The following is a 26,745-nucleotide window of genomic DNA, read 5'->3' as shown; positions in this document are numbered from 1 at the left end:
CACACCCATGGCACGTGGAAGTTCCCAGGCTAGAGGTCAAATCAGAGAGTAGCTGCTGGCCTATGCCACAGCCACAGCAATACCAGATCTGCACAGCATCTTCAAACTACACCACAGCTCATAGCAATGCCAGATCCTCAACCCACTTAGCAAGGGCAGGGATCAAACCCTTGTCTGCCTGGATACTAGTGGGGTTCGTTAACTGCTGCTCCACCATGGGAACTCTGCATGCTTTCATTCTTGACTCACATCAGCATGAACTAACAGAGGGCAGCCACACCAGAAAAACTGTGTTATCGAGGTAGCAGTGGAGTAATCCAGCCAAGAAGCTAGATTCTCAGTATATACCTTGTTATTTGGGTTGGATTGAACTCTCTGATGTGTTACTTACTCAAGAAAGTACATTTTGTACTAAAGAGAGCTTCTCCGAAATAGTACTTCCCACCCCTCCCCTTTTACTCTCCTTATCCCCAAAATACACAGTACACACAAAGAAAGAAACCCAGAGAAAGTTTTTAATAGGGAAAATTTTGCAGGTGCAGGATCAGTCAATGACGTCAGAACACCGGTGCCAATGCATTTATTTCTGAGAATTGATGAATTTGACGGGATGCTCTGGATCCACACATCTCTTTGGAGTCAGCAGGTTTTGAAACCTAAGGCACGAGAAGAAACCAACGTAAATGTATTTGGGAGCTTCTTTCTTAGCCATACTCAACACATGCAGAAAAACTGACAAACCTGTTTCCTCATAAAGTGTCTGCTTCTTTCTGGTATCAGCCCCTTTCATTTATTCACATTAAAAACTACTCACGGTAAGAGGACCCTGTCTCTAGGAAAGGTGATCTAATTTCACTCTTTAGATAGGGTTGCAGATTTGGCCAATAAAGATATAAGATGTCTAGTTAAATCTGAATTTCAGATAGAGAACAATTTTTGTTGTAGTATAGTGTGTCTCAAGCAATATATTGGGGGGAAACTTATACTAAAGCAATTATTCATTGCTTACCTGAAATTCAAATTGAATTGAACTTCCTATATTTTCTCTGGCAACTGTATCTTCAGATGCTACCTGGAGCTGGTTTAGTGCACTTGAATATGTTAGCCCAGAGGGAGAAGAAGTGCCTAGCCTGGTGCTGCTGGTGGAACATTCTACACTGAAAGACATGGTCTCTATCTCTGCTGTCCAATGCAGAAGCCACCAGCAACTTGAAATTGGTTAGCATAACGAATGACTTTTTAATTTAATATTATTTAAATTTAAAATGTCACATGTGGCCAGTGGCCTATATTGGACAGAGTGGCTTAAGAACTACTCATGTATCTCCCTCCACATTTAGCAACTGGAATTTGAAACCAAGTGGTGACTAAAAAAGGTCCATCACCCAGGAATAAACTCACAAATCCCTGCAGCTTAGTGCTTATTTCATTTCTGTGCAGATGTAAGTTTTGTTGCCAACACATTAATTCTGCATATTCATTCTGAGTATTTACTGAAGATCTACTATCCGGGGAGGCTGTGACATGCCAGGGTATGGAGACACATGATAGAATTTTTCAACAGAGTCACCCTGTAATGATCATGTTAACTGGGTAATCCCTGCATTAGAATGTAAAAGGGCAGCAAAGTGGCTTTCTGTGCAGAGCATGCATTGTAAGTGGATGAAACAGCATGGATTTGGTCACACGCACCAGCTGTGTGACACTTTTGTTTCCATTATTCTAAGCAAACATTTAGTAACCCCAGACCCAGGAGGGTATTAAAGGGGATTTTTTTAATGCATGTTATCTGCTGGCAGAGAAGAGGCTCTTGAAGGAAATAGGACTTCCTAGGCCACTGAGGATTATCAGGAGACATTAAGTTTGGCGAGGTTGGTCTAGAAAGGTAGAGTGTGGAAAACAAATGGACACATGGTACTTCCAAATTTCACCGCACTCCCGGTAGCTGTGCAGGACAATAGGCAATGTATTAACAATGGTTAGTGGCCAGACACTTTTATACAGATATGTAGATAACCATATGCTTTCTGGACTACAGTAGGCATTTCTTGGTTCATTCACCAGAGAGTTGAGTCCTAGGCCTTCTGTTAGATGCTGAAATGTCACATTGTGTAGACAGAACAGGTCCCACCTCATGGAGTAGAGAGTTTAATAGAGAGAGGCAAACAACAAGGGATCTGATAAATAAAATCTTAGACAGATTTAAAGAATCTAAACAGAATGATTACTACAAAGTAACTTGGAGTGAGAAGTGAGCAAAAGGAGGTTACCTTTCTATTTTAATTTTATACTTTGTTACAAAGTTAACAGTTTTTTTGTTTGTTTGTTTGTTTTTGTTTTTGTTTTTTGGTGGCAAGTGAAATTTCCAGGGCTAGGGGTCGAACCTGTGTCATATCAATGATAATACCAGATCCTTAACTTTCTCTGCCACCAGGGAATTCCTAGGTGCATACCCCCACCCACTCTTTTTTTTTTTTTTCCTTTCTTTTCTTTTTTAAGGCCTCACCTGTGGCATATGGAAGTTCTAGGGCTGGGGTTGAATTGGAGCTGCAGCTGCCATCTACACTGCAACACTGGATCTGAGCCTTATCTGCTGCCTATGTGGCAAATTGCCAGAATGCAGGATCCTTAACCCACTGGGCTAAGCCAGGGATGAACTGCATCCTCCTAGAGACAACATTGAGTCCTTAACCCATTAAGCCACAATGGGAACTCCTAAGTCTTCTTTTAACATTTTACACATAGATGTTTATACAGGTTAACAATCTCTCCTTATATAATCTCATATAATGGAGCTTTTATTTTTAGATGGTAAAGACATTCTCTTCCTTACTTCCTATTTTTTTCTCTTTATTTATTTATTTAATACTACTTTGCTTTGCAAAAGGTCAAGAGTTTATTAATAAATTTTAACATATTTTGCCAGGAAATTTTCTTAAAAGATTGTGCAACTGTGGCAATCCTTCTTCATCCTCAGTATCCTAAGTATTGTTGATTTTAGTAGTTGTCCATCTGTAGGTGAGAAATGCTATTTCTTTTTTCCTGTCATATGCACAAACTAACTTCTAGGAAGGTGAACTATTGTACATGTTTTGTTTGTTCATATGTATTATCTATTTGAATCTAATAAAAGGTATAAAATATCCTCTTTAGTATTTTTCTGTTATTGTTTCCCTCTTCCTAGCAGTCTGTTGGTCTTCCATGTAAATTAAAGCCATTAACCTTTTGTGAATAATGTTTTGCAAATCCTTCATGACAATTCACTCTTTGTTAGATACTCTATGGTAAATTTATTTTTGGCCTATGTGGTTTATGTCCCCCTTCCTATATGGCATTTGTCTTTCCTGTGCTGCTTAATAATGACACTTACACTTCCCCCTCAAGACATACACATAGTGGAGTTCCCACTGTGGCTCAGCGGGTAAAAAAATCCCACAAATATCCATGAGGATTTGGGTTCAATCCCTGGTCTTGCTTAGTAGTGTAAGGACCTAGCATTGCTGTGAGCTGTGGTATAGGTCACAGACACATTTTGGATCCCATTTTGCTGTGGGTGTAGACCAGCAGCTGTTGCTGCAATTTGACCCCTAGCTTGGGAACTTCCATATGCTTCAAACGTGGTCCTAAAAAAGCAAAAAACAAAAAACAAAAAACAAAAAAAAAACCCCCAAAAAACAAAGAAAAACTCCCAAAAAACAAAAAAACACACACACATAGAAGAGTTCCCCTCGTGGTGCAGTGATTAATGAATCCAACTGGGAACCATGATGTTTTAGGTTCGATCCCTGGCCTTGCTCAATGGATTAAGGATCCGGCGTTGCTGTGAGCTGTGGTGTAGGTTGCAGACGCGGCTCGGGTCCTGCGTTGCTGTGGCTCTGGTGTAGGCCAGTGGCTACAGCTCTGATTCGACCCCTAGCCTGGGAACCTCCATATGCCGCAGGAAGCGGCCCTAGAAAGGCAAAAAGACCAAAAAAAAAAAAAAAAGACACACACATAGAAAACTAACGTCATACAAAGTGTTCCTTAAAATTTCATCTAGTATTGTTATTTGATATTTGGATCTTTAATCCATCTGGGTGGGTCTATTTCAGATTGGCCTGACTGAGGAAGAGCTGAGAATGAGCTTATCGGAGGAAAAATAGAGGACAGACACTGCAGAGGATGTACAAATGTCTTGAAGCTGCAAAGGTCCTCACAGATGGGAAAAGAGACCAGTGTAGCTGGACAGAGAGATGGAGATGAAGTGAGGGAACTGGGCAGAGGCCAGAGATGATCATGGGTGACCCCTCAGGTCATGGTAAAGAGCATGGTGAATAAATTAAGATACGTATTAAAGGTATAGGTGACATGACAGATATAGTTTGGATGTGTGGAGATGAAGGAAAGTGAGGTGTGGCTCACTCCTGGAATTTTTGTGTGAAGACATGGATTTACAGTAATGTCATTGACTTAGCTGGGGAGGATTGGTGGGAATAATAACCTTAGGGAGCATCATTTAACTCTTGTATCTTGACTGTATTTAGGTTGAGAGACCTTTTGGGTTCCAAGGTAGAAACTTGTTTGCACACCTTTGTATCTCAGGGATGAGCTCAAGGCCAGAGATGTACAATTAGAAGTTTATTGCATATAGGAATTCCCATTGTGGCACAGTGGTGATGAACCCAACCAGTATCCATGAGGATGCGGATTCCACCCCTGGCCCTGCTCAGTGGCTTAAGGATCTGGTATTGCCATGAGCTATGGCGTAGCTCGAAGATGCAGCTTGGATCTGGTACTGCTGGCTGTTGCAGAGGCTGTCAAATGTAGCCCCCGTTCAACCCCGAGCCTGGCAACTTTCATATGCTGCATCTCTGGCCAAAAAAAAAAAAAAAAATATGGCATGTATATAGCCTTTGAAACCACAGCACTGATAAAATCATCAAAGAGACAGACAGTGAATAGGGGATAATACCAAGCTCCAAGGTTCTAAAATTTTGAGCACATGATGGTCTGGCCTTTTTTTTGTCTTTTTAGAGCCGAACCTGCAGCACATGGAGTTTCCCAGGCTAGGGGTCTAATCAGAGCTACAGCTGCCTGCCTACACCACAGACACAGCAACGCAGGATGTGAGTCGGCATTTGCGACCTACACCACAGCTCAAGGCAATACCTGAACCTTAACCCACTGAGTGAGGCCAGAGATCAAACCTGTGTCCCCATGGATCCTAGTTGGATTCATTTCCACTGAGCCACAACAGGAACTCCTGGTCTGGCCATTTTGGGCAGATTTTTAATACAAGGACAATCTATCATGGTGTAAAGTCAAGCCCTGTACTTTCAGCTCTGGCTCACTGAGTCCAGAAAGAAATGGACATGCTTAGCTGCCACTGCCTGGTGCTCTGAGAGTGAGGAATGTGGTTAAAGTTTAAGCTCCTGCTGGCAGTCAAGTAACAGATAATAGAGACCCTGAGGCATAGTACCCGTGCTTCTTTCAGAAAGAACCTCAACTATAAGAAACATCCGAAGTCCTAAGTCTTAAGTGATGTTGGTTCTATTTCCTTGCCCATCCTACAACTCAAACAACTGTGATGTGATTAAATCCAATGAAGTTCTGATATTTTTAATATGACTACATTAGTATGTCAGAGAATTCATTTTATTTTAAAGTATACATGTCACATTCCAAATTCTTTTGGTGTTATAATGGTTATACTTAGTATTTTCCTAGAGATTTGTCTACTTACTAATGATAGCGTTTTCTGGTGTAAATGTACATTACAGCTGCTTTTTGGTAATTCTCTTGATAATGCTAGTCCTACTTTGGTACAGTATTGAGTTATTTTTTTGTCTTTGTTGTTGTTGTTGTTGCTATTTCTTGGGCCGCTCCCGTGGCATATGGAGGTTCCCAGACTAGGGGTTGAATCGGAGCTATAGCCACCGGCCCACGCCAGAGCCACAGCAACGCGGGATCCGAGCCGCGTCTGCAACCTACACCACAGCTCACGGCAACGCCGGATCGTTAACCCACTGTTTTTTTTTTTTTTTGTCTTTTGTTGTTGTTGTTGTTGTTGTTGTTGTTGTTGTTGCTATTTCTTGGGTGAGTTATTAAAATAAAATAGAGCAAAAGAATTCTGGGTCTACATATGAGCCCTTATTCTTAATTTTAGTATGTATGGAGAATCCTCGATTAAGTTCCTAATGTATTTAATAATCCATGTGCATTATACTTTACAGGAATATTTATATTTATAATTATAATTTAGGATTAACTGATAAGTTCTTTGAAGGTAATCTACTTCTAACCTTAAAGTACATATATTTAAAAAAAAAGATTATAAAACTTATATACTTGTAAAAAAGAGTTCAAATGCTACATTTGAAAAATAGGAAGTGAAGATCCTTTTGGCACAGTGGGTTAAGGATCTGGTGTTGTCACTGCAGCAGCTTGGGTTGTTGCTCTGTCTTGGGTTTGATTCCTGGCCTGGGGAACTTCCGCATACTGTAGGCTTGGCCAAAAAAAAAAAAAAAAAAAGAAAGAAAAGAAAAGTGAATGGATGATAGATGGATGGAGTAAAGGAAAGGATATTGCTGCATAGATTATTTGGATATTTTAAAGGGGATTTTATAATTGGTGATATTGTGTCAAACTGATCTGTATTGTTTAGAATGGTCTATGTACTTGAATAATGAATCTGTCTCAGCCTCACATCTCAATAAATCCCTGAGATAACCTATTTTCCCTGGTGCCCAGGTGTCTTCAGTAATTAGAAGGCCTGGGTTTACCATTCCAATCAACTTGTCCCTCTATAAATAGGCCCCTCCAGGACCTTTGAGGATGGTAGATCAAGACCTACTCAATGGCTGGAAACCAACTAAAAGCTACTGAGAGTTTATTGCCCACTAGAGAATTTTCCCAAATGGTAACTAGAGCTTTTGGATATAAACAGTGACATTTCAAAGTAAGCAGCAAAGAACAATATTGGAGAGGGGAAAGCTAGGCCAGAGCTCCGAGAAATGTTCTCTGCTTGGGGAACAGCCTCTTAAAAGTACCTCTTAGGTAAGAGCTGGTCAAATGGCACCTGCTGTGTTTCTCGGAAGCTCCCCAAATAAGTTGCCAAAGCAAAATGGATTTTCTGACGGGATTTGTTACTGGTAAGAGAAGATGTTATTAGAAGCCTGTTAGTCTGGTATATAATTAATGTCTCCTCTGGAAATAAACTGACCTGCTAGAACAAAGTGCTTCCTGATGGCCCAGCCACTGACTCAGCTCAACATTTACTCAACGTCCAATTACCAAGTGCTTCTTACATGCTAAGGTGTATCCTGACTATCAACACTTTAACAAGATGGAGCCTTGACCTTAAGGAGGTCTTGATAAACAAATTTAACACATTGTATCACACTCTTAAGTAGTCACAGTTTTATTTTTGGAGCCCAGGCAAGAGAATTCAAATTCAAGTCTTAACTCTTTTCTTCACTCAGCACAATAAGTTTATCAAGTCCTATGGCTCCTTACCAAACCATCTCCCCATTTGTCCCGTTTTGCTTGTCACATACTAAATCTAAAGCACATTGGCTAACACATAAATGTGTGACTGATATACTGTCAAGATTTATCTTCCTCTACGTAGATTTCAGAGAGACCACTTCTTAAATTTTTTTGCAGAATTTATGACACAATTACTAATATTCTGGTATGTGGGCAAAGGTAAGCCCATTATGTATTGAATTTTTACTTGTTTCATTATTCTGACAATCTCTTAGGGAGCAGTTGGTTATAGCCAGTGGTTAGAAGTACTGGCTTCCTGACCTTGGGAATTGCACAAGTTGTTTATGCTCTTTTCCTGTTTCCTCATCTTTAAAACTGAGATAGGGGAGTTCCGTTGTGGTGCAGCAGAAACAAATCCGACTAGGAACTGTGAGGTTGCTTGTTCGATCCCTGGCCTCACTCAGTGGGTTAAGAATCCAGCGTTGCCGTGAGCTATGGAGTAGTTTGCAGACTTGGCTTGGATCTGGTGTTGCTTCGGCTGTGGTGTAGGCTGGCAGCTGTAGCTCTGATTAGATCCCTAGCCTGGGAAACTCTATATGCCACGGGCGCTGCCCTAAAAAGAAATATAAAATAAATAAATAAATAAAAATAAGACATTATTTATTTCCAAGACTGGCTAGATTAACATGCTGCACGCATGACATATGTTAGTGCTTGGTAAATGTTGGCCGTTCCTTTTAGCACCCTAGGTTCTTATTTCAGAACCCATGCTGCTGAGCCCACTTTTTCCATCACAAGACAAAGGCAGGCATATGGGAAGAAATGGACACAGGGAGATGTTGAGCACCTAAAGCTAAGGTCACACACCTAGTTGAGTGTTGGAGCTGGGTTCACAGCCAACCTGGCAAGTCAATGAAAACTATTCCAAGGCTTATATAAAGCAATTCCAATGTAAGGATCCAAGTTCTCCAACATACAAGAAATGCTGGGCAGAAAACCTGGTCCTGAGGGCTCCTACCTGAAATGCCGTGATTTTTGGTCCAGCTATCAGTTAAAACCTCTGGAAATTGTAACATATGAACATTAAGGTAATCACTTCTTCTACCATGTTGCCTTCACCCAACACTCACTGTAGTCAGTTCTTTGACAGGTAGTTTCAGGGGGGTGAGGGGAGGGGGGCCGGGGTTTGGTGGTGATGGAGGGGTAACACAGGAGTTGAAAAGAAGGATGGGGGCTACCTCAAGACTATGGGATATCTGTGCTAACATTAGAAAGAGGAAGGCACATCCAGGGGAATCAGCTTGTTTAGATTATCTCTCCTTGCACACTGGAATTTGAATGCTCCAAAGAATGACTCCATGCAAAATGCTTCATTGAAGCTCCAGGAGTATTCGAATGAGTGTGTCTACCTAGGTGGTTCAGGTCCCACTCTTTGGCTGACTTAGCCTCCTTAATCATTCCCCATCCAAGTACCGTCATCCAGAAGAAACACTTGGATACTGAACCCTGGAAAATAGGATCCTAAGGATTTTTGCACAGACCCAGATTGACGCTTTTGGTTTGGGTTGGCTAATTTACCAGATCCCTTCTAGTTAACTGTTTTGGGGAGGCCTGTCACCCTATTCTAATCCCTTTTCCACTGCATTCAGAACCTAGGGTCTTGAGCACGTTATACAAAGTCAATTTTAGTTTGCTGACTGTCAGGCACTGATCTAGGCTAGGGACATTAGGTGGTTTGTCAGGGAAAAAAAAAAAAAAATCAGTGAAAACACCATCACTTTACCCCCAATTTACATACAAGACTGTTACCAGGTTAGAAATTGGCCCCAAATCTCAATTTGCAAATGGAGAAAGCACAATTCTAATCTAGATTCAGTCTGTTCTACCACCTTAACTCCAGGCAATATTCAGATGCCCTTTTAATGCTCTGGTTCCAGATAGTACTTTGAAGGTTAGCACACATCGTGTGAGTTTAACTTCCTTGCAGGATTAGAAGTCTAATTGCTTGCAGTTTAGGATGAGGCGCCAGAGAGCCTGGTCACTTTACTTGGCCTTTGCCCTCACGAACCAGTTTGCTACTCAAGTTTATAGGAACCACCAAATACCTCTGCAGGTAAGCCACACAAGTTACTGATCAAAACATCACGCGACTATCTTAAATACGTAGCAACTTGGCTTATCATTAGATTTCCTGCAAAGGCACACTTTCTATTAACATCTCGAACTTTTTCTAAAAACCTAAAAGTTTTTATTGTCCCAGCTCCGGTAAAAATTAACTTACCTTCGCTTCGCTTTTTCTTTCCCCTTTCATCTATAATGTCACTAGCTCTTTTTTTTTTTGAAATAGTGGGGGGCTCTGAAAAGAGCCTTTGGGTTTGAAAGCACTTCCGGAAACTCTGGTACTGGTCTAATTAATCACTTGCCCTTGGCCTTGTGGTGGCTCTCGGTCTTCTTGGGCAGCAGCACGGCCTGGATGTTGGGCAGGACGCCGCCCTGAGCGATGGTCACGCGGCCCAGTAGCTTATTGAGCTCTTCGTCGTTGCGGATGGCCAGCTGCAGGTGGCGCGGGATAATGCGGGTCTTCTTGTTATCGCGAGCCGCGTTGCCAGCCAACTCCAGGATCTCAGCTGTCAGATACTCCAACACCGCCGCCAGATACACCGGAGCGCCAGCGCCCACCCGCTCGGCGTAGTTGCCTTTGCGAAGCAGGCGGTGCACTCTGCCCACCGGGAACTGGAGTCCGGCGCGCGAGGAACGAGACTTGGCCTTGGCCCGAGCCTTTCCTCCTTGTTTGCCACGTCCTGACATCGCAAAGAAATAAAAAGAAAATAATCAAGACAAGACCAGTCGTTATGCAAGACCAAGTCTACAACTAGGTAAGAAACAGCCGCTTTTATAGGCATTTCCTGGGGAGTAAATTCTGTTGCCTGATTGGCTATTAACCAGACACAGTCAAGTAGCCAATAGAAAAGCTTTATTTCCATCCCTCATTTGCATAGTTCTGCCCATAGATGACAGCCTTGCTGTTTTTCTTCCAATTAACTAAGACACGCTCTGTATCCCTCATTAGCATAAAGGCCCTATAAGTACCAGAAATCCGCTTCCTGCTTTCATTTTGATCTTGGGTTTTTTTTCAGGTTTTAAAATGCCTGAGCCAGCGAAGTCCGCTCCCGCTCCGAAGAAGGGCTCCAAGAAGGCGGTCACCAAAGCCCAGAAAAAGGACGGTAAGAAGCGAAAGCGCAGCCGCAAGGAGAGCTATTCGGTGTACGTGTACAAGGTGCTGAAGCAGGTCCACCCGGACACCGGCATCTCGTCCAAAGCCATGGGCATCATGAACTCGTTTGTCAACGACATTTTCGAGCGCATCGCCGGCGAGGCCTCGCGGCTGGCGCATTACAACAAGCGCTCGACCATCACGTCCCGGGAGATCCAGACGGCCGTGCGCTTATTGCTTCCAGGGGAGCTGGCCAAGCACGCCGTGTCTGAGGGCACCAAGGCTGTCACCAAGTATACCAGCTCCAAATAAACTTGCCAAGTAAGCATCTTTACACTTACCCCCAAAGGCTCTTTTCAGAGCCACCCACATGTCCACAAAGAGAGCTGCAATTTCTAACACTTGGTTTTGTGTGATTGCGTGAGTGGTAGAATTATTTGTAATTTTGTTATTGGGTGTAAGGTGTTACACAACTAAAACCGCTGCTGTGTTGTTGACACGGTCGTGCCAAAGTGTTAACCACTGTTTTCTGCGTTAGGGCTTAGCCCCCAAGTGTAATGTCCACTCTATTTTGTGGGTTGCAGTGATCAGTGTGCTGCAGTTGGTCTGGGGTGATTGGAACATGAAAAACCTGCTTAGGTTTCTGGTGCCTTGTGTAACCAGTGCAGTCAGAATTGAATGCTTTAGGGACGCTTGCAATTTGACAAAAGCTTCCTGTAAGTTCGGGAAACTAGGCGGGAAGAGAGCAGGGGCGCTGTGGAACTTGGCAATACAAAGTGTCTAATAGAGAAACTTCCCTTACCTGGCAGTCCTGGGCGGGGGGAGATGGTTCCTGAGAAATTCCGCATTCCCTTAAGCACTTGGTCATTTTTGCTCTAAGGGAAGATTTTAAGGTGAGTGGAACACATTTTCCATTTTATTTTGTAAGTCTAGAACACATTTTCAGAACCTAGGAGTAAAATTTGCTTTTTTTTTTGTAAAAAAGTGGGACAATACAGGAGGTAAAATTGGCTACAAAGAGAACAAGGCTTTTTCATTTGTTTTGGTGTTTTTTTCCTAGGATTTGGGGTAAGATAGCATATCATTTAGATTGCTTAACATAAAGACCCGGTGATCTTAAATGTGCTGTTTTCTTTTGACATCTTGGAAAAATACTGAGGCCTGTCTGGTGCTAGACAGACAATTTGAGCAGGGCTTCACCATCATTGGCTGTCTAACCTGGAAGTTACCTGAGAAATGAGGGGCAGCCCTGGCCCAATTAAGGCAGAAGTGCAAATATATAGGACAATGACAGATGCTTGTCACAGGAGATCAGCCACATTTTAAGATTCCCCAAGTCCTTAAACAACTAAAACAGATTTTTCTTCTCTGCCCCTAGTTAGCCTGCCCAAGGACTTAATTGTCCCAAGTCAGACAAATGTCTCCTCACTGCCAATCTGTTTACACCATAAATGTCCAAACAGATTCACTATTCCCAGAACGACTGCAAGTTGATTGGTTTGTTTTCTCCTCTTCCCTTTTTTCCTTATAAATAAATTCTGGTTTGTCTCTATTAGATGAAGCAGTTCTGTTGCTTGATTTCTCTTCAGTACAAGAGCAGGCTGGCTAATCATTAATTCCTTGACCATTTATTTTTTGAAGATTCCACCAAGACATTGTTTACCTGACTCCTACCACAGTAATCAAAAGAAGTTCAGGAACTTGGCCAGCCCTGGCTACTGAGTTTTCTGTTCATCTTCCCTTGACTCTTGCAAACTAAAATTTATTTTTTGCCTAAGTTTGTTTCTTATGTTGGTTCTTAGACTGTACTCAGTTGATTGGATACACATTAATGGTTTTAGGTCAGATCATTAAGTGATTAGTTGATGTTAGAGGACAGGGTATTTGGAACTTGGTTTCTTGCTAATTTTTTGGGTTGTTTGTATTTGTCTAAGAATTCTGATATGCTCTGGCATTTGAGAACACAGGGTCAGGAATTTGGTGTTTTTCCTTCTGGCCTTTGAGGGAATCTACTCTGGCTTTTTGTGTCTATGTACTGTGGGTTCATTTAACTAAAAATCAAAGTTTATTTCCTCCTTTCAAAACTCTGTTTTGGGGATTACTCTATATGAATCCAAATAATTGTCAGTATCTGTAAAAATAACAGTCCTGCTCCAAAGATAATGAGAAATTAAAGTAACTGCCAAAACTTTTTAAATGTTAGACTTAACTGGAGACAAGAAAGAAAACAAGGAAATGGAAACTCCAGCATGCAATTGGCTGAAGCATTTAAAGTTTATGCTTCAATAATTCCAAAAAACTACTGTCCCTTCAGGCTCTTTGGGTTGGAAAGAAGAAACATGTCATTATAAATAGAACTATTGAACAAGGAAAAAAAAAAGAGGGCTACTAATACCTTTATAAATAAACATTTAATAGTTTATAAACCCTAATGAGTTATTCGTGAGGTTATGGCACTGAAAATTAGAATTTCCTACCAAACTTAAAAGGGTATCAGAGAATTTACTCATATTTGCAGTAATGATGTTCCCTGAGGGATCTCTGGTCTTAATCCCTTTTGTTTCTTTAACTGATCATCACTTAAATCTCTGGCTTTGTTTTTAAATTAAATACCTTTAAATGCTGTTCCAGTTTCACAATAAGCCCCTCCAATTTATACGATGATTGAGAATATTTTCTGCTTTATGAATACAAGTAATTTTGAGCAAATGATCTACCTCGGCGGGAAATTAAAATATTATCATGTAAACTTAGAATTTTAAATAGCTTACCTAAGATGAAAAATCACATCAATTTAAAATAAGAGCAAAATCAAATTTCTCCTGATCCTTTAAATGTGCTACTTCTTTAAGTTGTAACTAAGACAAAAAAAGAAAGTTTAACTGAATTTATATAGTGGTCTTAGGTAACAGCTTACAAGATAAGAAACAAGACTACTCCATGTTTTAACAGCTTAAACATTTTAATACATGGTTAAATATTAATAAATTTAATACATTCGTTGGAAAAAAAATCACACATTTTTGAGTTCCCTTTGTGGCTCAGTGGAAACCAACCTGACTAGTATCTGTGAAGATGCAGGTTCTATCCCTGGCCTTGTTCAGTGGGTTAAAGGATCCAGCATTGTTTGAGCTGAAGTATGGGTTGCACATGCAGCTGGGATCAGGCATTGCTGTGGCTGTGACTTAGGCCAGTGGCTGTAGGTCTGATTCTACTCCTAGTCCGGGAACTTCCAGATGCTGCTGTGGCCCTAAAAAAAAAAAAAAATCACATATTTCTAATTAAGATAATTTTTGGATGAATTTGATAACTTAACAATTTTGCTTTACAAAATGGCTCTACTCCTTTTATTTTTTTTTTGTCTTTTGTCTTTTTAGGGCTGCACCCACAGCACAAGGAGGTTCCCAGGCTAGGGGTCTAATCGGAGCTGTTGCTGCTGGCCTACGCCACAGCCACAGCAATGCCAGATCAGAGCCCTGTCTGCGACCTACACCACAGCTCACAGCAAGGCCGGATCCTTAACCCACTGAGGGATGCCAGGGATCAAACCCGAAAACTCATGGTTCCTAGTCGGATTTGTTTCCACTGCACCACAACGGGAACTCCACACTCCATTTTCTTTATTACTGTCATAATATTGTTATAAAAATAATGTTTGTAAAATATTCTAGTTTACTCAAATACAGGGGTTATTTTCTCTTAAACAAAAAGCCTAATTTAAATTTACTTAATTTCTTCAACTCAATATACCGATTAGATCAGTTAACCACTTTACTTAAAATTTTACATTACACAAATTACACATTGTACTAAATTATTACAAGATGGTGATAATGTAAATAACATAATTTTAAAAAAGGAATTTTGTTCGTTTTTTTTGTTTGTTTTAGGGCTGCACCCGCGGCAAATGGAGGTTCCCAGGCTAGGGGTCTAATCGGAGCTGTTGCTGCTGGCCTACGCCACAGCCACAGCAACGCCAGATCAGAGTCCCATCTGCGACCTACACCACAGCTCACTGCAAGGCCGGATCCTTAACCCACTGAGCAAGGCTAGGGATCAAACCCACAACCTCGTGGTTCCTGGTCAGATTCGTTTCTGCTGCGCCAAGTAGGGACTCTGGGATTCTTTTTTTATTTTATTTTAAAATTTTATTTATTTGTTTTTGGCCTTACTTTTGGAAGTTCTTGGGCCAGGAACTGAACCCAGGCCACAGCAGTAACCAGTGCCACAGCAGTGACAATGCCAAATCCTTAACCCAATGAGTCATCAGGGAACTCATAAAATGGAATTAATTTTTATAATGTTACAAATCACAAGGGCTCAATGTGTCAGTTTAAATACCGAATTCAAAGTCTATGGATAACTTAAAGAAATTAGGTGAATAATTGAGTAAATAAATGCCTAATCTTTGCATACCTGATCACTTTCTAAATTGAAGGGTACAAAATACATACCAGTAACAATCATTAGATCTATGCAAGTCTTTTATTTTGTACACAGTTAAGAATGACCATAGAGTAACAGGTTAGAAAATACGTAGATGCCTGGGGAAAATGGAAATAGATATGCTTGTTTTTGATTAAATTCGTAAAAGGGAAATGTCAATTGTACATGTGGTCCCAGAGGACCAGTCAGGTTTTGCATGGCCTCCCAGTTTCCTTATGCCTGTGAGGGAACTCAATCGCCTGCTTTTTTTAAGGGCTGTTGTTTACACAAACAGCTCTTACTCTACCGAGTATGATAGCTACAGAGAAAACCAAATATGTACACAAATAATGGTTGTTTGGTCTGTTTATTTATTTATTTACTTATTTATTTTATCTTTTCTAGGGCTGCACCTGCTGCATATGGAGGTTCCCAGGCTAGGGGTCAAATCGGAGTTGTAGCCACTGGCCTACACCACAGACACAGCGACACTGGATCCTTTACCCACTGAGCGAGGCCAGGAATTGAACCCGAAACCTCATGGTTCCTAGTTGGATTTGTTAACCCCTGAGCCACGATGGGAGCTCCTGGTCTGTTTATTAATTAGGAAGTTAATACTGTTCATTAATGTAGTAAATTCAATTAAATATGTATTGTCTTATGTATACTGATGAGGTAAATATATTATAGAGCTGCGGTTAAAGGCTTTGAATTTACCATGGTAATAATTTATCATATAAATATCTGATTTTCTTTGCATATATCTAAACAGATGCACGTAACGTTTACTAGGTTTGGTTTGAAAACAAAGAAACAAAAAACACTCCAAGGAAGAGAAAAATTAAGGATTCAAATGGGATTTTTAATTAATTGTTGTGCCTTGTCAAGATTTCATTCATTGACATGTGGCACCTCAAAGTGCTGGCTACTATCACTCTATGTTGTGTTTTAAATATCACTCTAAAAAAGGAGATCTAGAATGCGCAGCTTTCTCCTTCCTGTTTTGCTACTCTCTTTTGTCCTTTTCTCCATTATCAGTCTTTCCAATGGTTAGATTTCAGATTTGGTCTTCCCAAGTATTAGGGAAAAAAAAAATCCTCAAAGCCTAGTTGTTTCTGTTTTGACTAAAATTTCCTGAACGAAAGAATATGTGCTATACAGTTTATTTCTGAATATGGCTCCCACTAAAATTAAAACTCTAATTATGAAGAAAACATTTATTTAACTTAAATCCATCAAGATGATCTTTGAGACCTGATCTTATTAAGACATGTCCAATTAAGTCCTTGGAGGTAATACAGATTTCAAATATCTCGTTATTGTATTTGTGATTGCCCTCATAACTTTTTTGTCCTTCTCTGTCTAATGCACAGATGACTAAATGTTATAAAGAAGAGACTAAAAGCCATTATGCCTTTATAAGAGTCTTGACTGAAGTGGGTAAGTTGAGAGATTCTGATGCTAGAAGTGAAATATGACCTACCTAAGATGGAAATGCTGATTGAGGGTCAGTGGACTATATTTCACAGAGGTGACCTGTCATACATGATTCATGGCCAAGCTTGAGTTTCTAGAGGATCACCAATTGTTTTCTTTCAAAGTCCTCATTGTTCTATGTAAGAACGGAATGTTCACCTTGAATTCTATTCTACACAAAATAATGAACAAACATGATATCCTATTCCTAGGTAGTCTCCTGGCATTTGTTTCCCTCCTTTTGTTACATAAGTTTTTTGACTTTGCTGGATGAAATAAATCTATTGCTTGGCATACCTTACACACAAGTAAACAATGTGCTGCGAATAATTAACTAAGCGTCTTTGAGTTGCCATTTGACAGACCTACCTCTCTGAACCTGTGGGATGGTAATAATTACCTACTCATGAAGATGGGGTGAGGACTAAGTGAAGTAGCAAATTTAAAATACTTGTCCTAGAAATGTTCTCATGCCATTAAAATGGCTGCCTAGCATTGCTCCTTGATGAAAAAAGTGTAGCCTCTGGAGATAAATCCCAAGTTTGACTCCCAGCTTGCCAACTATTGTAAGACTGAGCCAAGTCATTCATCTTTCTGTGCCTCTGCTATATCTTGAAGATGATGGTAATAGCACCAATCTTCCAGATATTTGGGAATATCAATGATCTTTAAGGCATAGAACACACTTTGAAGAGTGCCTGGCACATAGAAGGTGCTCAGTTTTTGTGTGATGTTTGACATGTTTCATTTATAATCTTCTTTATACCTTAAAGGGACCTAAGGCAGCTTATGACTGAAAACCTTGGTAGGAGCTGGTCTTTCCTAAATGGTAGGAATTTCACAAGTGATATGGAAAGATTGCCAACAGATTTGCATTGCAATTATCTTGACCCAACAGGTTGAAAGAAAATCCATTTTTTTCCCCTACTCATCCTTAGTGCTCTAGGCATATACCTAAGGACATAGAGAATGATAGCTATCATTTGTCTTGAATCTTCCAGATTTGAAAGGATGTGTAGGTTCAGCTTTGCCAGGGAGTCCCAGCACTACTAAATTAAGAAGGTATTAAAGATTAATTAGCTCTTCTGGACTTTTACCCTGTGCAATCCTGGATGACTAAGCATAAAAATAAATTAGGCCAGATACACAGCTGCCTGTGACCTTTGCCTGCAAGACATTCTAGGCTCTGACTAAATTCTTTGGACTCTTAAAATCAGCTTGACCTATTTTCAGGTATGATGGGTTAATTATAAATTAGGAAAAAGAGTAAATTTGGAGGCTCAGCTACATTCTTACTGTCCCTCCTCAGTTCTGAGGGAGAAAAGTGAGCTTTTGTTTGACCCATTTAAAGACTTACATAGCAGGAGTTCCTATTGTGGCTCAGCGGTTAACAAACCCTACTAGCATCCATGAGGATGTGGGTTCAATCCCTGGCCTTGTTCAGTGGGTTTAGGATCCAGCATTCCAGTGAGCTGACACAGATGAGGCTCGGATCTGGTATTACTGTGGCTGTGATGTATGCCAGCAGCTATAGCCCCGATTGGACCCCTAGCTTGTTCATGTCTTGGGTGGGCCCTAAAAAAAGACAAAAAAAAGGGGGTTACATAGCTTATCATCCAATGAGAAATTTGTCTAGTACTTAATAGAAAAAGCTATCCTTGGTATTAGATCTCCCAGCTTCAGGCTCAGAGGGATGCAGGAACAGAAATGATGGTGCTTGTCTCTTTCCATGAGGAGACCAATGCACTTAGTAGAGGCATTACTGGGGTAAAACCTTGACCCCTTCACTGCCTTCTGACCAAATCAAGTTCTCCGACAGTTTAAAAAACAAACCAAACAACAACAACAAAAAGCCTTCAAAAGCAATAAGAACAAACCTTTTTTTCCTCTTCTCCTCCTCTTCTCCCTTCTTTCATTTTCCTTTACTTTTTTCCCCACTTCCCTCCCCCCACTATAATCGGCCCAAAGTCAGCTGTAGGACAGAATATAAAACTATTGAAGACTAAAATGTGCCCATTTTGGTGTTCCCATTGGTTCACTGGGTTAAGAATCTGACTGCAGCAGCTTGGGTTGCTGCAGAAGCCAAGATTTGAACCCACACAGTACACAGGGTTAAAAGATCTGGTGCAGGTTGCAGCTGTGGCTCAGATTCAATCCTTGGCTTGGTGTGGCCATTAAATATATGTATCCTCATCCTTCACAGGCAGTTCCACAAGGCTCACCCCTAATCACCTTGCCTCCGTCACTGTATCTCCTTTGTGAAATATATCGTGAAATGCCTAATACTTTTTCCTCACCTGGAAAATTCTTACTCACCCTATAAGATTTAACTCAAATAAAAGTTACAGGACACTGACTAGATCATACTCATCTTTTATTTTGGGGTGCACAAGTAAACTCAAATGCTATAGGGCAGGGGTATACTATAAGGAATCGCCATCCAATAACTGTGCAACCTGGGAAACTCAATCTCTGAGCCTGAATTTCCTCATCTATAAAGCTGGTGGGACCATCATAGGTCCCTCAGAAGGTTGTTACAAGATTAAATGCATTGGTATCTATAATGTGCTTAGGGCACTGCCTGGCACAGAGCAAACATCCAATGAACATTAGCCATCACCGTTGTTATTATTGTCCTCAGAGTCAAGTACAATATCATATTTGATGACTTATAGAAGAGAATTAATCAATCAATTTCTCTTTTTACAGGAGGACCAAATGGACTTCAGAAATCTATTTTCCCACCTCCATTTACTGCTGGACACTGTTGCATCTCACAAATAAGTCAGTAAAAAGGACTGGTCCTAGAAGAGGATAAAATATTTTTAACAGTCATGGAAGGATCAATAAGAACTTGGCTAACACATTTATTTTAAGTATAAAAAAATGTTCATTGTAGAAATTTGTAAAAAGAGAAATATATAAAACAGAATAATAAAATGATTCTTAGTATCTTTTCTATATGTATATAAGATACATATATATGATTATGAACATATATATGAAATACACCAACAATAAATATATATCACATATAAAATGAATTTAGGTATCATGCTGTATATATATATACATGTAAATAACTTTCTAGGTAACATGCCTAGAAAATACATTTTTTTAATGAAAATATTATTTATGTAATTAGTCATCTGTTACTGGCTATTTAGGGTTTCATTTTCATGCATTGTAAATCATACAGATCACACTTATGTTTACATAAATCTTTGTTTAAACATTTTTAAATGTTATTTCCTTAGGATAGACTTCTAGAAGTAGCAATAGTAAGTCACAAGGTAAAAACAGTTTTCGAGACTCTTAATATGTACATCGTCCAATTGCCATGCAGAACGACCGCGCTGATTTATAATTCCACCATAATATGAAAACTCCTGTTTTACAATAGTCACTCTGAGAATATTTTTAAAGCATTGTTAACCTGATAAATTAAAAAAAAGTAATTTCTTTTGCTATGAGTGAAGATAGTTTTTTACTGTTTTTATTAACCATGACCCCATAAGAAATAAACTGCTGCAAAATGATGGACATGATTGCAACCATTCCAGGGAAAGCACTTTGTAAAGAATAAGTAGTATCCTAGGTTAAGACAGAAAAACAAATATTATCAGGGGTCTCCTCTGCCCAGGACTGTGCTGGAGTAATGAACTGTGTTTAGTTATGTGTAACTAAAACTACTTTTACCTACATTGTCTCTTATAAGCCTCCTAACCACTCCATGAGCAAAGTATCTGCTCTGGATTGATTTATGCCCCTCTTACCCCCAATTTATATGCTGTAGCCCTAACCCCCAGTGTGACCATATTTGGAGACAGGGCTTTTAGGAGGTAATTTAGGTTAAAGAGGTCGTAAAGGTGGGGTCCTTATCCTAATCCAATAGGATTCATGGCCTTATAAGAAGAGGAAGAAAACCATCACTCTCCTGGCTTGTAGGCACTGAGGAAAGGTCACACAAGGACATAGCAAAAAGGCAGCCATCTGTAGGCAAAGAAAAAAGGTCTCATGAGAACCTGATGATTCTGGTACCCTAACCTCCCATGTCCAGAGCTGTGAGGAAATAAATTTCTATTATTACAGCTGCTCAGACTAGAGTATTTTGTTTGAGTAGCCTGAGCAGACTCAGAATGAGATGGAAGAAGCTGAGCCTTTTTAAATTGTTTTGGTCTTTTTAGGGCTGCTCTCCTGGCATATGGAAGTTCCCAGGCTAGGGGTCGAATCAGAGCTTCAGCTGCCCATCTTCACCACAGCAACCCCAGATCCAAGCAGAACATTTTGAAGCCAGACTTCTGGACATCAAATCCCAGCCTTCTGTTGCCTAGCTCTAAGACCTTGGGCAAGTTTTGTGACTTTTCTGTGACTCAATTTCCTCATTTATAAAATGAATTCCTACATTTTTTTTTAATTTTTTAAAGGGAGCACACTTGGGATAATGACTGGCACATATATACTGTATACATAGATGTGTCCTTGTTTTTGCAGTATCTTAGATTTATAATGCAAAATATGAATCGTGGTTTTTTCCCCTCTGGACTTATTATGCAATCTGAGAATTTTTAAAAATTATCCAATTCTCTGTTAGGTTTATAGCCATGAATAAACAGGTGGATATGCCCTGTCCAGCTGTAAGTATAAGGCTCAGTCGACTCTATAATATGATCCTTAAGCCCCTGATATTTAATGGCACAACCTCTCAGGGATCACTGAGGATTAGAGAAACCAAGTACATATTTCTCCAAGGAGAAAGATTTTTTAAACCGAAGGTCTCAATTCATTAGTGGGCTGTGAAATCAATCTCACGATGCACAACCAGAATTTTAAAAAAATGAATAAATAAACTAGGAGTTCTCATTGGGTGCAGCAGAAACAAATTTGACTGGTATCCACGAGGATGTGAGTTCAGTCCCTGGCCTCGCTCAGTGGGTCAGGGATCCAGCATTGCCATGAGCTGTGGTATAGTTTGGCGGCTGTAGGTCTGATTTGACTCTTAGTCTGGGAACTTCCATATGCCTTGGGTGCAGCCCTTAAAAAAAAAAAAAAAAAGGCAAACAAACCAAAACAAAACAAAACACCCAAAAACTAGATTAAAATGCATCAGAATGCACTTAAATGAGTATTGTTTTCAGAATTTTTTGTTTCTGATATGTATGTGCATGTGTGAATGTGTGTGTGTGTGTGTGTGTGTTGTGTATGAGACTGAGAGAATGAAAAGAGACTTTTCCACCTCACTTTGCATCAGAAGTTTGAAAGTCTCACTTATCTGATTTCCACGTCAGAAGTGTTTCAAATATAGGCTTGCTCTTTTCCCTATCTCCTCAGGCGAAGCCCTTGTTTTCTTCTGAGACTATTATAACAGACTACCAACCTCTGACATTAGGCTCTTCTCAATAATTGTTTGCTCGAAAAACCTAAAGTCAAGGCAACTACAACAACAAGACAACAAGACAACTACAACAAAAATACAGAAACTCTCCTTAAAAGCCTCCAGTGTCTCCACAGCCTGTGGAACCCTACCAAAATTCTCACATAGGCATTTGGGGATCTTCACAAGAAAGTCCTTGTGGGATTTTCCTCTGCTAAACCCTGGGCTCTTGTTACACTACACTGTCCCCTCAGGATCCTCCTGGAAGGTCCAGCTTTGAAACTCATATACCTGTCAGACAAGTGAGGCCTAGATCAAGCTCAGAGAAGCATCCTAGACATTGTTCTAATATACTTTTTCCTATAGCTTTGCAGACAAGCTTGCCAGCCAGGTCCTATTAGAAGTCTGGGTCTGTGGTTTCCACTGAGCTCTTCAGACCAGGCTTCCTACCTCACATTTTATGATTAACTAAGGGCAGGGATTGCGTCTCTTTCCTTGTGTATGTTTTTGAGGGTGGAGGGCGAAGGGGTGAGGCGGGCATAGGGATGAAGTTTAACAAAACCAGAAGCAAAACTCAGTTGAGGACGCCAGCCACAAGGGGGACCTGGTTTTGACTAGCAGATATCATGTGTGAGACCTGTGCTACTTACTCCATGCTTGAGAGTCTTCTATTAAGCTGTATGGATTGAGAAGTAGCTATGCTTTTTTTTTTTTAGTTCCGCACCTGTGTGCGGCGTATGTAAGTTCCCAGGCTAGGGGTCGAATTGGAGCTACAGCTGCTGGCCTACACCACAGCCACAACAATGCGGAAACCCAGCCGTGTCTGTGACCTATACCACAGCTCAAGGCAACACCGGATCCCAAACCCACTGAGCGAGGCTAGGGGTCAAATCCGCATAGTCATGGCTACTAGTCGGATTGGTTTCCGCTGTGCCACAACAGGAACGCTGAGAGAAGTACTTTTAATCATAAGAAACCCACATGTCTGTAGCTCATTGTTTATTAGATTGTTTGCTCCAATAAGTTCATGCTGTAAAGTTTTTAGGCAATTCTAAAAGCATCTTCTAAGTCTTCAGTGAGACATCTAAGATATGTGTTACTTCCCTCATATACCTAAATAATTTTCAATAAAAATCAGAGCGTGAATACTTTCTTTTCTCCACTGATTGGAAGCCAACCATTTGGAAAAGCACTCAAGACAGATAAGATAAATCTCTGGTTAAAAATTACTTTTATATTTACGAGGAAAATGAGAAGTTTTGTTCTTCTCTATGAATTTTGCTGAAGTTTGAGAGCTTTATTGAAAAGTATTGGCATGCAGAGTCATTTTCCATTAAAAGATGAAAGGGTATCTGAAATCTGTATCTCTACGGTTTAATCTGCAGTGAAACCAGGGCGATTCCAAGCAGAAGATTTTTGCTGGATTCAATTTTTGGGTATGAAACAAACACAGACGCTCCTCCCCCAAGGGGCGGGGGCGGTGCCTCAGTGATGCACCAATCACAGCGCGCCCTGCCCTATATAAGGCCCTGAAGCCCCGCAGCGTTTTACGCTTCTTGTTGGGTGGTACCACCTACTTTCCTCTGTGATAATGGCCGAGACAGCTCCTGCTGCTCCAGCCGATTCAGTTCCTGCTTCCGTGGAGAAACCTCCAGCTAAGAAACGGGGCAAGAAGCCGGTTGGCTTGACCGGTACAAATCGGAAGGCTCCTAGCGCTTCAGTGTCCAAGTTGATAACCGAGGCCCTTTCGGTTTCTCAGGAGAGAGCTGGCATGTCCCTGGCAGCGTTGAAGAAGGCCTTGGCAGCCGCTGGCTACGATGTGGAGAAGAACAATAGCCGTATAAAGCTGGGTCTCAAGAGTCTGGTGGGCAAGGGGATCCTGGTGCAGACCAGGGGCACCGGTGCATCAGGCTCTTTCAAACTCAGCAAGAAAGCCGCTCCTGAGCCCAGAAAGGGCAAGGTCAAAAAGCCAGCTTCTGCGAAGACCAAGAAGCTGGTCTTATCCAGAGACTCCAAGTCTCCAAAGAGCGCCAAGGCTAATAAGAGAGCCAAGAAGTCGAGAACAACCGCCGCTCAGAAAGCTGCTAGGAGCGGCCGGAAGACCAAAGACGCCAAGGTGAAACAACAACGGAAAAGCCCAGCGAAGGCCAGAGTAGCGAAGCCCAAGGCTGGGAATCCTAAATTAACCCAGCAGAAAACTAATCCTAGGAAAGCAACAAACAGGAAGTAAAATTTCTGAGGCCAATTTTCGTAGAACCCAAAGGCTCTTTTAAGAGCCACACAAATGATCTTAAGAGGGTGTAACACTGGAAGTTTCCGTCAGTCTGCAAGAAAGTCTGGTCAGCCAAGTCACTTGCTAGGCGAATTCGTTGATGTGAGATAATCTCTTGTTAGACACAGTTTCTGAAGAGCTTTAAATTCTTTGCTATGCAGATAGCCCACATCCAGGAAGGTTGTACATCTTAAAATAGGGCAGGCTTCTTGTGAGTTCCTAAATACTTCGAAAGAAAATGCTGTACTAGATTTTAAATCTAGAAAGACGTGGAGGTCAGCTCTGTGCCTAACTAGTTTTTTTTTCTCTTCAAATTGTGCTACTCGTGTATGTACCTGAATGGGTCATTCTAGATAAAAGTAAAATTTCCGAATTCCCTGTGCACAGACTTCACAGGGACATGGAAATCGAAGTGTCTGAATTTGGATTAATGGTAAAAATTTCACTTGCTGGATCTTAAGATTTATGAATGATTGTGCAAGTGTTAGATATTTTACTGAAATACCGTTCATTACTTTGAAAGTAGTTACCAGATTATATACGTGTGTATATATGGTACATGCATTGTTACCTTAAAAATCGGGTTGTTTTAATAAGATTAGTCTAATATTCTAAAGTTATGAAGACAACTAATGGGAAAAATAAAAATCATTAATTTATGAAGACAGTGATAAGTTTAAGATTGTGCTACACAGGCTGAAAAATGTTAACCATAAATATGGAGACGTTGGAGGCAAGTGATGTGATGGTGTGAGGTGTGATGTGATGGTGTGATGGAAGTGACACCAAATCCGCTTGTACTAGGGTCCAAGTTAAAGCATCTTTTCCCACTTTAAACAGTATTAACTTATTTTCACTTAGTGACTTAGCATTCTTAAATATCCTAAATTTATAATCTTATTTTGGGCCTCGGTATTTGGGGTGACTTCGAACAAAGCCCAATACAAAACTAAGTAATGCAGTCTCAAACAGAAACATGTTCTAACTGTAGCACTTTCATTGTCTGAATTCATTTGTATACTTACGTCGCTAAAGAAAAATTGCATTATACTTGGAAAATGACTAAATAAAATGGCTTTATATAGAATCAGCCACAGCCGTACTTTGGATAAGGTGGCCAATTTTTCCCTTTCAAGGATTGGGTTGGGATAGTGCAGGAAAACTCTTCAGTTGCCAGGCAAGGCAGTGAGCTCCTTCTCTATGCACAGCAGTGGAATGACGCCAGTCATCACAAAGGGATGATGGCTTCACCCCGCCCAGACGACTGATGGTCTCCTCTAACACCCTAACGTGTGTAGAACCGGTTTGTTCACTGTACGCCTTTGCCCCTCGCGCCCTGCAGCGTCTGACATACAAGGGTTAGAAAATTAACCAATCAAGGTTTACCCTTAAGTTCCGGGTAACCACTATGAAAAACCTCGTTTTGGCCAATGGGAAAATAGCCCTAGAACACCACACTCCACAATTTAACAGAGGTTTCTTCACCACCCGAAAATCGTCCAATGAGAGCTTGTTCCCCGGGAGTCCTTCATTTACATAGCTGTGTATTTTGCGGACCAATAATAGCGAATCTTTGTGCCATGGATACCTCCAGCCCTTTAAAGGCTGAAGGAGCATTCTTTGAATGTTTAAAAAATAGATTAAAATACCTTTCTTCGTCTCATTGCTTTCACAACTATTTCCTTAAACTTCCAATGTAGTACTTTGAAGCCGAATTTTTCCAAGGCTTGGGACTAAACGTTAATGCCGAAAAGATGATAAAGCTGCACTGCTGAAACGACGCAGTTACCGCGTCTATTATGTAAAGTGCGTACAACAGCTCTTTAACGAATTTGTGGGGCGGCCCTAAAAAGGGCCTTTATTAAAAGTGACGCAGAGATAAGACAGATGACGTGCTCTCAGCCACCAAAACCATAGAGTGTGCGTCCCTGGCGCTTGAGCGCATAGACCACATCCATGGCGGTGACGGTCTTGCGCTTGGCATGCTCGGTGTAAGTGACGGCGTCTCGAATTACATTCTCCAGGAACACCTTCAGCACCCCGCGGGTCTCTTCGTAGATGAGGCCGGAGATGCGCTTGACGCCGCCGCGCCGGGCCAGGCGCCGGATGGCAGGCTTGGTGATGCCCTGGATGTTGTCGCGAAGAACCTTGCGGTGGCGCTTGGCGCCCCCTTTGCCCAGGCCTTTACCGCCCTTGCCACGACCAGACATGGTTGCTGTGGTTATAACGTCCAAAGCTTTGACTTTGCCGGTTAAATAGCATTTGTGCGGACCTGATTGAAAACGCGATGCTCTGGTGGGGGTGGGACAAGGAGGTGGGATTATCAACATTTTAGTGTTTTGATTGGTCGGGAAATCTCGCTCTTCGTTGGGCGAGCCGGAAAGGGGAGGTGGCCTTCAATCCGCTGGAAATCTTTTCGTCTCCAGCCTGGCGCTATTTTTTTCTGTGCCTATTTGCAAATTCTGAGTATTCTTAGCTGAAGGACAGCTTGAGCAAAGTCTTCTGCTCCGTATTTCT

At 41.0% G+C, this 26,745-nt stretch overlaps 4 protein-coding genes across 5 annotated transcripts in view; 2 read left to right on the top strand and 2 right to left on the bottom strand.

The window, feature by feature from the left end:
• Positions 1-497: 497 nt before the first annotated feature.
• On the bottom strand, positions 498-10,343 carry LOC125136303 (histone H2A type 1-C). Its single transcript, XM_047797025.1, has 2 exons — positions 9,749-10,343; positions 498-656 (listed from the first exon to the last, which is right to left on the bottom strand). Exon 1 carries the CDS (start codon positions 10,273-10,275, stop codon positions 9,883-9,885), a length of 393 nt encoding a protein of 130 aa, XP_047652981.1. The 5' UTR covers positions 10,276-10,343; the 3' UTR covers positions 498-656; positions 9,749-9,882.
• Positions 10,344-10,567: 224 nt separating this feature from the next.
• On the top strand, positions 10,568-19,493 carry LOC125136309 (histone H2B type 1-C/E/F/G/I). Of its 2 annotated transcripts, XR_007137151.1 has the most exons (3): positions 10,568-11,002; positions 16,480-16,546; positions 19,292-19,493. XR_007137151.1 is itself a non-coding variant. In XM_047797032.1 (2 exons), exon 1 carries the CDS (start codon positions 10,613-10,615, stop codon positions 10,991-10,993), a length of 381 nt encoding a protein of 126 aa, XP_047652988.1. In that variant the 5' UTR covers positions 10,568-10,612; the 3' UTR covers positions 10,994-11,002; positions 19,292-19,493. The 2 variants fall into 2 exon arrangements, 1 of the variants encoding a protein (XP_047652988.1); XM_047797032.1 differs by lacking the exon at positions 16,480-16,546.
• A 3,563-nt stretch (positions 19,494-23,056) lies between these two features.
• H1-6 (H1.6 linker histone, cluster member) lies at positions 23,057-24,607 on the top strand. Its single transcript, XM_047797024.1, has one exon. It carries the CDS (start codon positions 23,548-23,550, stop codon positions 24,184-24,186), a length of 639 nt encoding a protein of 212 aa, XP_047652980.1. The 5' UTR covers positions 23,057-23,547; the 3' UTR covers positions 24,187-24,607.
• A 1,456-nt stretch (positions 24,608-26,063) lies between these two features.
• LOC125136316 (uncharacterized) overlaps positions 26,064-26,745 on the bottom strand; it is a 52,718-nt gene continuing 52,036 nt past the window's right edge. Inside the window, exon 5 of the mRNA XM_047797039.1 lies at positions 26,064-26,464. Coding sequence (XP_047652995.1) covers positions 26,127-26,464 — 338 coding nt within the window. The 3' untranslated portion in view covers positions 26,064-26,126. The remainder of the gene's footprint in view (positions 26,465-26,745) is intronic.

Source organism: Phacochoerus africanus, chromosome 9 (genome assembly GCF_016906955.1).
Source record: "Phacochoerus africanus isolate WHEZ1 chromosome 9, ROS_Pafr_v1, whole genome shotgun sequence".
In the NCBI taxonomy this organism is placed as follows: domain Eukaryota; kingdom Metazoa; phylum Chordata; class Mammalia; order Artiodactyla; family Suidae; genus Phacochoerus; species Phacochoerus africanus.
This window is presented reverse-complemented; position numbering and strand designations above follow the sequence as displayed.

Bases quoted from the DNA above. Each gene is read 5' to 3' on its own strand.
- LOC125136303 (XM_047797025.1), bottom strand. From the start codon at position 10,275: ATGTCAGGACGTGGCAAACAAGGAGGAAAGGCTCGGGCCAAGGCCAAG.
- LOC125136309 (XM_047797032.1), top strand. From the start codon at position 10,613: ATGCCTGAGCCAGCGAAGTCCGCTCCCGCTCCGAAGAAGGGCTCCAAG.
- H1-6 (XM_047797024.1), top strand. From the start codon at position 23,548: ATGGCCGAGACAGCTCCTGCTGCTCCAGCCGATTCAGTTCCTGCTTCC.